The 12374-nt window shown below is 47.5% G+C and overlaps 1 protein-coding gene across 1 annotated transcript in view; it reads right to left on the minus strand.

Moving 5' to 3' along the window:
* Window positions 1–12374, minus strand: part of LOC144828297 (glutathione synthetase-like) — a 560445-nt gene that overhangs the window by 506920 nt on the left and 41151 nt on the right. The window contains exon 2 of the mRNA XM_078686380.1: window positions 808–948. Within this exon, the coding sequence (XP_078542506.1) occupies window positions 808–936 (129 nt within the window). The 5' untranslated portion in view covers window positions 937–948. The remainder of the gene's footprint in view (window positions 1–807; window positions 949–12374) is intronic.

Below are 12374 nucleotides of genomic sequence, written 5' to 3' on the forward strand. Positions count from 1 at the left end.
CATTAGACTCTACATAGCTCGTGAACTAAGTGACATCTTGAGGAATAAACCGAATTGTCCTAATGAGGAGGATGCATTATAGAGAAGCATTTAATTTTGAAGCCGTTAATGATATCATTGTCCAAGTTCTGCACCATGGCGAATATTAAAGGTTTTTGTAAAGAAATGTACTGGGCAACGAACTGGGAAACCATTAACATTTTTAATTCCCACTACAAACTGTCAGATTAACATTCACCAAGCAACATATTAGATAATAGCAGTGAGGGATTATCCTTTGTGGTAAGGGCAGTATTTATGTTTGTATGACTGTCCAAACTTCTCAAGTTGAATGTGGACATAACTTCAAAAAACATGGAGCATCCTAGCAGCAGGTGGGGCTACAACTCAACATCATATGGGACAACAGAAGAGAGGAGAGAAAGAAAGGACACAGGATAAAAGATGTAGATTTTCCATTTTTTACAGCTATCATATTCCAAAGGTAGTCACTTTAGGGAGGGTACAATGCCATTTCATACTATGTGTCAAGAATTTTACAGTCCACTGTAGTCTCAAAAAGTCACAACAAAAATACTGACATAAGGTCCATAAAAGCATAAAAGGAAACATAAATGCCCTTCAGCATTGATGCATAATAAAACATGCTGCTCCGAAATCTTAGAACTGATACGTTAACAACCAGACTTTACGAGACATTAAATACCATACTGATAGTCTGCAGAAAGAAATGATGTTGATACACTGTGATGTGCTTGGCTGAAAAGTACTACTGTCTCTTGAATGACTGTTATTTTTAGTGATTACCTCAGATTTGGTTGGTTGCTCCTTGGTTCTTAAAAGAAGTCCTTGCATCAAAGCATAATCCATTACATCCGAAACAGTGTCCTCCATAAATTCCTGGTCATTGCGAGCATCTTCCCAAAATAGTGACATTGTTGATGCTCACTGAAAAACAGATATATAATTATTAATTATTTGACTATCATCCTCTCCATAGAAATCAGGAAGTCTGCCACATGAGTCATGCAAAGCAGCAACAAACATTGGCAAAGCTGAGGTGACTCGACACACACACAGGTCCATCCAAACTTGTACTACTTTTAATGTGGATGGAGGCAGAGTCACGGCAAGGTCCCATCACTTCTAAAGGTTGGTGGCAGCTTTTTTTTACTATGGAGTACCAGTCATTTGCCCTGCATCCCAGAATATAGACGGCCTGATGGCTCTGCCTGGCAAATCTGTGTAGTATTTAAGAGTGGGGCCTCTCATTTGTGTTGATGTTATATGTATGTCATGATCAGGAATGAGATGATTGTTTCATGTGGACAAGGCTAATAAACAAGGAAATGAACCCTTGATTTTACAGGACTATGATCCTTTGTCCTGACCCGGCTGGGCAGCTCTTGTATTTAAGATATCCGCACCCACTTAACAATGCTTGCCATTTAAATTTTCTCTCTCTCTCTGAACGGAGAGGAGTAGTACTCTCTCTCTCTCTGACTTGCAGTTGTCGTATCCGTGCAACCTTGCAATGAGAGTTTGTAAGCTCACAGCATTCAGAATCCTTGTGGAGGTTAGTCGCTTATAATTGTGAATGTGACTTCTTTTACACCATTGTCAAATGCAGCAATGTAGCAAATCTTCTAGAGGTCCTATAAATGCAGAACAGGACTGAGACTCTGTGAGGTTCAGAATTATCCTTATCAGAAGGCTCGTGGCAAGTTACTTTTGGGCTGGTCCTCGACAGAGTCCAGCAGACAGTCCTTCTTTGTCCTTGGAAGAGTGGTTTATGCCTGCTGATTGCAGGGGACTAGAACCTATAGTCTTAGGGAGTCATGGTAAAGCCTTTCAGTCACAGATGGCTTCACCTTCCTTTTGGAACCATTCTCTGGTCCGTGGCAAGTTGTAGTGCATGGGGTGCAGGGGGGAAGCCACAGGTGCAGAGTTTTGTTAGTTCTCTTTGTGGAGACTTGTCTTGTGCAGATATTGGTCTCTTCTTTGTTCTTCTTCTTCAGAGTAGATTTGGAATTCTGATGTCAGGTCTGCACGTTAAATCCTGGATGTAGAGGGTGTTTAGGGATATGATGGTCAGTAGCCAATGGGCTATTGATCCTGCTGCTTACCTGACCCTGAGTTGACCACTTCCAGGTGGTATATGTCACCAACCTACCCACAACCCACTATTTCTGGGATTTTTCAAGATGGCATGAGCAATCCTCGGCTGTACAGTCCAACTAGCCCACCCAAGAGGTGTGGCGAGCCTTTGGGGGTTGTAGGTCTCATGAATATCTAATTTGCCGCCTACTCACAAACATGAGTGCCTGGGATGGGGGGGCTTTGTCTCTACTGGCAGACAAGTCACTTACATATCAGAGGTGGTGTGGCCTTTGAGGCTCACTGCCCTGATGGGTCATTCACCAGCCTTCCTGGTGTGACCTCCTTCCTGCCCAAGTCTTTTGTCTCCATAATCTGGAAGTGATAGCACTTCCTAGCAGGAGGGCAGACCTCTGTCTTGGCGACAATCGGCTTAGAAAACCTGCTGAAGCAGAGAGAGACAGAGGCAACTTGGGGGCAACCACTAATAATGCCGCCCAAGTAAATGCCAGCTCTCCCTCGAAATGAGGATCATGTCAAAGGTGCGAAAAGCATGGTGTTCTTTGGTATTATTAAAATTGATGCCAATGCTTTTAATAATAATTCACTCGCATGTACAAACAAAATCACATCACTATTATCAAATTTGCCATTCTTGAACTATCCATCAACCCCAACTCAGTAGTATGTGGTTAGCCAGACTCTACAACTCAGGCCCAAGGTAACTGATTAACAGGTCACAGGAGAGATAGCACATAACCTGCAGACAAATGCATGAACAGGAAACTTTGGTCCATCCCCCAGATAAGCGCAGTGACACCTGAATGGTCCAGGGAAATTTCCCCCAATAAAGTACACATGGCCTGAGGGGTGTGCACATTTCCAAAATATCATAAAGTCAGATGCTACATGCAATTAGGAACACACAATCAATCAGGACACAGTACACAAAGTATACACAAAGTGAACCCATGCCCCTCATGCTGAACATCTGGACGCATCACCCACTGGCACACATTGTGTCCATGGAAGGTTTAGACACACTTGCATTTGTGATCAGGGGCTTTATTCACAGCTCCACAGAAAAGGTTTGCATTCTTTTACCAAACAAGGATCCCCAGAAGGATTTTTACGATACCCAAAACCTGAATAAAAGCTCGCTCAGGTTGATTGTACTTTGAGACAGTCCTCAGACCCGCTTCTGAAACTGTGCTTCCGGCGTAAGTGTTTAATTAAACCAACTGTTCCAATTTTGTCAAGTGCCTCATTTCTTGTGTTTTTTCAATGTAAATTCTTATTTGAGCAACATTTGGGCGAGCTAGCCAGAAGAGATTGGTACCTTGAGCCTGACTGGAGCTGAAGGAAAGAGACCCTTCACGGACAGATTCAATTCTGCACAGCAAGGAAGGTTAACAGAAGCCGCAATTGATTGGAAGTTCTGCTGAAGCTGCCCTGAGCGGGTAAGAGACCACATATGATCCTTCGTCCCCAGTATTTACATAAGGCCAACTAAAAAGAAGCTCAAAAATGTAATCTGAGAGCCCTTCCACTGTCATACATTTACTGTGTTACCGATTTTATTTGCCCAAATTCAGTAAACGGCCTCGGAGGCATTCTAGCACAACTCACCTTTTTTCAATAGTTAGGAATAGTGAATATTGGTTGTCACTTGGACAGGTGGGTGTGACGCAGATTGTAGGCTTGTCCTCTGGGTGTGATACATGGTTGAGTCCCCACTGTTTGGATTGCTGGGCATGACACTATTGGTACGCATGGACCCTCGGTGTGATATTGAGCCAACACCTCAATCTTATGTTTTTGTTTAAAAGGGTTTTCTCAGTTCTATCAGTCTTTTAAATACTGTTGGTATCTGAATGAAGTAAGAGGTGTTTTTCGAAATATCTGGATCTGGAGGATCAGGTGTAGCTTGTTGATGGCCAGGCAGGGCCTGTGGGTCTATGAGTTATTCCTTTTCTACACAAACAAATTGTCACTTTCTTTTTCCCAGAGCCTGTATTAACAAACTATCAGGCTCACTTAGTCCTGTGTACTGCGCTGGACTCCCCTATTTACAGGATAGCATTTACTAGGATGGGCTAAGATATTTTTTACAAAGTCATCCTTTTTTCCTTATCAGTTTTTTTCTTGTTTTAGTATTGGAATCGATGCAGGGTATTTGATGTTATGGTGATTTGTTACTATGGTGCTGGTAAATTAATGCAACTGCATTATTGTCAGAATATCGTGATTTGACGATGTCTCAATGTGCTGTATGAAAGTGTTGCTATTTTCACAATCGTTATTTAATAGCACAGTAAAGTCTGCTAATTACTGCCAAATATCATGATATTTTAACTTTTGCACTTTCTTCTAGGTTATGACCGTTCATATGCACTGCTATTTGTATTTGTGAAATGTACATACTGATGCATCTGTAAATAGTGTTGAGGTCATTGTAAGTAGTCAGGACAAGCAAATCCCTGTGTATAATTTATCCCCATGACCAGAATAGAACTTAAATATTCCCAAAACAAACCAGAAAAAACTAGGGTCTATCTGTCCCTTAAAAGGTACCCAACTCAACATGGAGTCGCCAATAAATTGATGTAAACTGGGTCCCCCACACAGGCAAAAGGACTTAATAAGTATTGCCATGAATGGCACACACACACTAAGGCACACTTATTTCCCTGGCCTAAAAATGGAACCTTCAACACTAACATAATTGAACAGAAGAGGACACACATATGGACCAAATACGCAGGGCAGAAGAAGGCCATATTAGAGCTGTGGGCCAACTTCAAGTAGGCCCAGACCGATAATCATATCCCACAGGTGTTACGCAAAGAGTTTGCACCTCATACCACCATTTGCTGGTATGGAGGTGCTCTCCCTGATGCCAGCTACCCTTGTATTAGGATACACCAACCCACCAGCTGAGGGAGCTAGAGAGTCTCCTACTGAGCAACAAACTGTTCGGTTTATACTGAGAGTCAACCTTGCCAGTAGAACCAGGCAGTCCCAGCACTTCACCAGTCCAGTGCTATTGCTCCCCAACGTTTGAACCCCCCATCTATCCCATTCAGCCCGTCGAACTCCAGAGGTGCGAAGTGCCAGGTCAGGTGAACACACTTTGGTAACAGCGAGATTCATAGATATTCTAGATAATGAGACAACTAGCAGGGTGAGGAAAAGGACCTCAGTTCTACGGAGTCTGACGATGAGGTGGGAGGTACAGGGTTTGCTCAGGTAGCTGAAGAAGTGACAGATAGCGAGTATGCAGGCATGTTGCGAAAAAGAACAGTGCATAGCTCAGAAGGAAGGAGGCGATCTATCGATAGGGTATGTTAAAATTCTACCAAGTAGAAGAACAAACTAACACAGTGTTCACCTGAGCTCTCAACCCAGCAGTCATGCTGGACTCAAATATGCAGTAAGTCAAAACTCCCAATATGACCCGATCATTTCATGCGTACCTTACAATTGACCATATCAAAATTAAAAAAGAAGGACCAATGAGACAATATTAGGAATTCAAGGCTAAACTTGCTTTCAGAAAGTTAGGGCTGTTGGACATGTTTTGTTGATTGAGTATCCTCACTAGAGTCCCCCATTCCGGGAGACTACTGCAGCCTGGGTCCCACTCTGCTGATGGTCTCCCAGGGTGGGGCTGGCTGGCCACACTGCAGGGGACGGACAGCCTCACAAGGAGGGGGGCAGGGCACCTCCCTCTCCAGTCCTTAATAGCAGGCACTCAGGTCCCTACAGTCAAGTCCAATTGGGATGGGTTTTAATCACCAAATTGAAAGGACAGCATTCTCAGGCCCTCAGCCCGGGACCAAATTTAATTCATGGCATGAAGTTTCAACAGCACTTCCAAAAAGTCAGCATCATCCAGTAAATGGAGGCCCCCTTTGCATTTCAGTGTTGAAGCCAGGGTTCCCATATGATTGGGATAGGGAGGACCCTATCAGCTCCACCACACATGATCCAACAGGCAATGATTCAGTCGGGAAGGGAGGTCTGCCTGAATAACCAAATGTCCCTGTCCATCACCTTCAATAGACACATTTCGATGTGTTCTTGACCTTAGAAATTGGATTCTCCATGCAGCAATGTTTTTCCTACCTTTTCCCTCAAAATTTTCCAAGTATCCAAAAGCCTGTCTGACGGGACATGCCTCTCAATAATAATGAAAAAGCATGTCAAAGGTTAGGAGTCCCCGGCTCCTGCTGGGAACCGCAGATCCAAATACCCAGGAAAAGACATGGTCAGAAGGAGAGCGATGCCAGAAGAGAAAAGGTAGTCTACAAAAATCCAACACTACTCTGCGCTAGATAAGTACGCAAGTATGTGCTCACCTCCTCCTCACCAGGCCTTGCACACACCCTATGAAGGAAACAGTAAGCCAAATCTCAGACATTGGAACATCACAAACACATGGAGGCCAAATGACAGCTTCCCGACCGATTCCATTTTTCCTGATAAAATTGGATAGTCAGTGACATGAGAGCTAGGGAAACACCCACAAGACTGATAAAAAGATGCCCAAAGCTATCTAAAAAGGAATTTTCTAGAGAAATGAGCATAGTCAAGACACCTGGCACCACTAGGGAGTGTCCAGATTGTACGCTGCATGTAAGGATTAGAGGGGTATTGCGATCATCAACAGCATTCAGTTCTGAATGTCCATCCTTAATACATTTTCCCAGTGCATGTGTAGGTAAAATGATACCACCCGCACTGATAGAACCCCCATGTACACCTTGGAGAGGGGCTGGCAATGCCCATGGAACACTAGCTAATATTTATACCATTCCATTTTCACTAAATTAACCCATACAAATTTCATATCAACCTAACTGCCAGCTAGGTAAGCAGAGGGGGAGGTCCAAAATCCCATACATGTCATCGAACGTCTAAGTACACCACTTCTTCAGTTGTCACATCAGCAAGGACATGATCTTAATGTGTGAAATAAGAACTATAAACTGCATAATGAACTTTTCCCTCAAACTTTGTTGACCAAAGACACTCCCAAATGCCAGATGATTACCATCACCTCCCCTCGATCCAATCCCAAGACCTGCAATTTTCAATAAGTTATGTATTGTCACACTTCTATGTACACTCTGTTTACTATGTGCGTTTCCAAATCCATTCATAACCAAAGCACTGCCTAGGCTCATGGAGTCCACCCCTGAAGCTATCACCTCGCTTAGATAGGGACCTCTCCCACATCACTTATTATTGCACCAAACTCAACACTAGCATTCCACATCAGTGTGGCCATGCTATGTCTGTTCACTGATACTGCATGCAATTGGCACAGATAGGCTTTACTTACCCCAAGAGGTAGCCCCTGAAAAAGCTAAATGCATTCTCCACCTATACCTATGTAGTATTAGGGCAAAGATACAACTCAACAGAGTAGACACTCATTGAATAGTAATGCATCTGACCAGATACAAGCACAATCCCACAGCATTGTCCCCAGGCTTAGCAACATTCAAAAATAACTAGATAGGATGCACATGAAGGGGTCAATACGGGAGGATACTGTTTAGCCCCAAGTCTTTTCAGAAAAGATATTCTTAGAGGTAGCAAAACCGCCACACGAATGCACTAACATGTCCGCTCCTGCTTTCATCTGTGACCCTTAACAGTTCTGGGGCTGTCTTCTTTAGTAACAAATTGAACCCCAGACATGGAATTCCAGTATAAGGCCATCCACCAAATGATACAAAGGTAAATGAGTCTTGTGGGGTATGGGGTTGAACAGAAGCATAGATACCCCATGTCAGGAATTCTGGGATACTAAGATGAATAGATATATGTGGTTAGAAGGGAAGGGGCAACCCTTAATTGTACGGAAACTTGCACTGTATTCTGTGTGCGTTCAGAGGTAAAGGAACCAATCCATAGAGAACAAATGAGAACTGAGGCACAGTACTGCACATTCCAGACATGCAATGGGGCAGCTCCATGCTGATTAACACGTACTGGCAATGCTGCAAGTTTGCCTACACTTAGCTCATCCCCGGATGGCATGGCTTCTGCTCCCTCATCACCATACACACCCAACCCTAGTCATCCCCGGAGAAGATTTGTCAAAGTTGCACCAATACCTGCTCAGAAAGAAGACAACTATATTGCATTAGGCTTGAGAAAAAAGAACTGCTGATTATCTTGGCTCTACTCAGTAGAAGAACATTCTGGAAGGATCCAGACTGTTTTGTGACATGCAAGTCGATACAGGGGGGCTCATGCCCTTCTTCACATTCCATACAAAAGCAAACGCCCACTGGGTACAAATAACCAGGTGGGAAATGCTCTAGGTGATGTGCAGCACTGAGATGTGATCAAGGAAGAACTGAGAGCCATCTACATCATGGTGATGCAGCATAAATAAGTTTTAGAGTTAATGACCACAATAAAGGGAGGGGTGTATATCAAGATCAGTACATCCTGCTGCACGTTTATCCCAGGTCATGACATGGATAATGGGAGTCTGACTCTTGCCATCAAAGCATTACAACATTTACAAACCCCGGGCTGCTACCGAGCCACACCGAGACGCACCCACGGACCCTTCAGCTGCCACTCCTGCAAGTTCACCTGCAACCGGACCCACGCCACACCAGCACCCACCAAGCCGACCTCCAGCAGCACCCACCTGAAGTGCATCCTGCTCAACACCCGCTCCGTCCACAGACACGCCGTCGAGCTCTGGAACCTGCTCGACACCACAGACCCAGACGTCGCCTTCCTCACGGAAACCTGGATGAACGCCTCCTCAGCGCCCGACATCGCCATCGCCATCCCAGAGGGCTACAAGATCACCCGGAGAGACCGCGCCAACCAGACAGGAGGAGGCATCGCCATCATCCACAGGAACACCATCCGCATCACGACCAACACCGACGACACCCTCGCACCCGCCGAACACCTGCACTTCCAGATCCACGTCAACCCCAAGACCACCCTCAGAGGCACCCTCATCTACAGACCCCCGGGACCACGCACACAATTCAGCGAGGACATCGCCGACATCATCAGCCCACACGCCCTCCGCTCCGCCGACTACATCCTCCTCGGGGACCTCAACTTCCACCTGGAGAACAACAACGACCGCAACACCACCACCCTGCTGGACAACCTCGCCAACCTCGGACTCAAGCAACTGGTGACCACCCCCACTCACTACGCCGGACACACTCTCGACCCGGTCTTCTCTTCCAGCAAGGACATCGCCTTCAGCCACGCCACGGGGCTCCACTGGACGGACCACAGCTGCGTCCACTTCAGCTTCAGAAGGACCACGCTCCACCATCACCAGCAACAGGCTCCCTGCAGAAGCTGGAACAAGATCACTGCAGACCAGCTCGCTACTTCCCTGAACAAGAACCCTCCCACCAGCACAACAAACCCCAGCCAAGCAGCCACCAACCTCACGAAATGGATCAGCGACTGCGCAGACGACCTCGCCCCGCTGAAGACCCCGCCGAGCAGACCCGGCAGCAAGAAAGCCCCATGGTTTAACGACGACCTCAAGAGCTCCAAGAAGAACTGCAGAGCACTCGAGAAAACCTGGCGCAGAGACCCAACACAGGACAACATGACTGCCCTCAAGTTCGCCACCCGAAAACACCACCAGCTGATCCACGCCACCAAGAAAACTGCTTTCAAGGAACGACTGGACAACAACGCACACAACAGCAAGGAACTCTTCAACATCGTGAAAGAGCTCTCCAACCCCAACGCCGGAAACAACAACATCACCCCTTCGCAAGACCTCTGCAACTCCCTCGCCTCCTACTTCCACAACAAGATCGCGGACATACACAACAGCTTCAGCACTCAACCGACGCACGCCACGACCGAACCACCGCCCCCCACCACCACCCTCCGCGCCTGGACCCCGATCAGCACCGAAGACACCATCCGCACGATGAACTCCATCCACTCCGGATCTCCGACAGACCCCTGCCCTCACCACGTCTTCAACAAGGCCGACGCTGTCATCGCACCCCACCTGCGGGACATCATCAACACCTCCTTCGACATCGCCACCTTCCCGGAGAGCTGGGAGCACGCCGAACTCAGCGCTCTACTCAAGAAACCATCAGCAGACCCAACCGACCTCAAGAACTACCGCCCCATCTCGCTGCTCCCGTTTCCGGCCAAAGTCATCGAGAAGACCGTCAACAAGCAACTGACCGCCTTCCTCGAGACGAACGGTTCCCTCGACCTCTCGCAGTCTGGCTACCGGGCCAACCACAGCACCGAGACCGCCCTGATCGCAGCCACCGATGACATCCGAGCCCTGCTCGACAACGGAGAAACAGCGGCCCTCATCCTCCTGGACCTCTCCGCGGCCTTCGACACTGTCTGCCACCGCACCCTAGTACAGCGCCTCAGCAACGTCGGAATCCAGGAGAAGGCACTGGAGTGGATCACCTCCTTCCTCGCCGGAAGGACACAGAGAGTCCGCCTCCCCCCGTTCAGATCGGAAGCCACCGAAGTCATCTGCGGCGTTCCTCAAGGCTCCTCGCTCAGCCCAACACTCTTCAACGTCTACATGAGCCCCCTCGCAGCCATCGCACGCCAGCACAACCTGAACATCATCTCCTACACCGACGACACCCAGCTGATCCTCTCCCTCACTAACGATCCCGCCACCGGCAGAGCCAACCTGCACCAAGGGATGATAGACGTAGCCAAATGGATGTCGAACAGCCGCCTGAAACTGAACTCGGACAAGACGGAAGTCCTCATCCTGGGATCCTCACCCTCCGCCTGGGACGACTCCTGGTGGCCCCCCGCCCTGGGCAGCGCACCCAAACCAACAGACCACGCACGCAACCTGGGCTTCATCCTGGACTCCTCCCTCTCCATGACCAGACAAGTCAACGCCGTCTCCTCGTCATGCTTCAACATCCTGCGAATGCTACGAAAGATCTTCCGATGGATCCCCACCGAGACCAGGAAGACGGTCACCCAGGCCCTCGTCACCAGCCGTCTGGACTACGGCAACTCCCTCTACGCTGGAACCACCGCCAAACTCCAGAAAAGACTCCAGCGGATCCAGAACACCTCAGCACGACTCATCCTGGACATCCCCCGCCGCAGCCACATCTCCGGACACCTGAGAGACCTGCACTGGCTCCTGGTCAACAAGAGAATCACCTTCCGGCTCCTCACCCACGCACACAAAGCCCTACACAACCAAGGACCAGGACACCTCAACAGCCGCCTCAACTTCTACGCTCCCAAACGCCAGCTTCGATCGACCAGCCATGCCCTCGCCGCCGTCCCCCGCATCCGAAGAGCCACCACAGGAGGAAGGTCCTTCTCCTACCTGGCTGCCAAGACTTGGAACTCCCTTCCGACCCACCTCCGCCTGACCCAGGACCACCTCGCCTTCAGGAAGCAGCTCAAGACCTGGCTGTTCGAGCAGTAGCGGACCCCCCCCCCAGCGCCTTGAGACCCTCCGGGTGAGTAGTGCGCTATACAAATGCTCTGATTTGATTTGATTTGATTTGTGTGAGGATGGAAGTGCCCCTGAAAATTCATGGTAATTTAACTTTTTTTCCTGGCTCACCTAGTGGCTGACAGAACTGTGCCCATCACTTTTCACTGGTTCCATATTGTTATTGTGTGGTTTCCTGCAATTAGGGGTTTCCTGCTGTAAAACCGCAGTCTTCAAATTTGATAGAATGTAAGTAACTAGAAAAGTAGTAATAGTCAAAGCAGAAGAGCAACATGTCCCCAATAATGTGACTGTCATTATGTACGAGTTGGATAATGTAGTTAAAAATTCAACTAGAGGGGGGAATTCTGGCATTGATGAAATTAATGCCAATGTTTATAATGATAATCTTGCACATACAAACAGAATTACTGCTCTATTATCTAATTTGACCGTCATGAACTTTTAATCAACCTCAACCCAGAAATATGTGGTCAGGTAGGCTATGCAGCCAAGGCCTGTGATAACTATTTGACAGGTTTCAGGTGAGAGGGCACTTAGCTGACAGACACACATGCAAACAGGAAACTTAATACTATCCCAAAGATAAGTGCAACAACACCACAATGGACCCGTGAAATTGGTCCCAATGAAGGTTACATGACCTGATGTGCACGCATTCCCAGTCAGATGCCAGATGAAGTTAAGAACATACAGCCAATCAGGTCAAAGCACACACAGTACACACAGTGATTATGCGCTCTCATACCGGACATCTGGACACATCACTCACTGGCCTACATGA

This window comes from Lissotriton helveticus, chromosome 4_1 (genome assembly GCF_964261635.1).
Source record: "Lissotriton helveticus chromosome 4_1, aLisHel1.1, whole genome shotgun sequence".
Taxonomy (NCBI): Eukaryota; Metazoa; Chordata; class Amphibia; order Caudata; family Salamandridae; genus Lissotriton; species Lissotriton helveticus.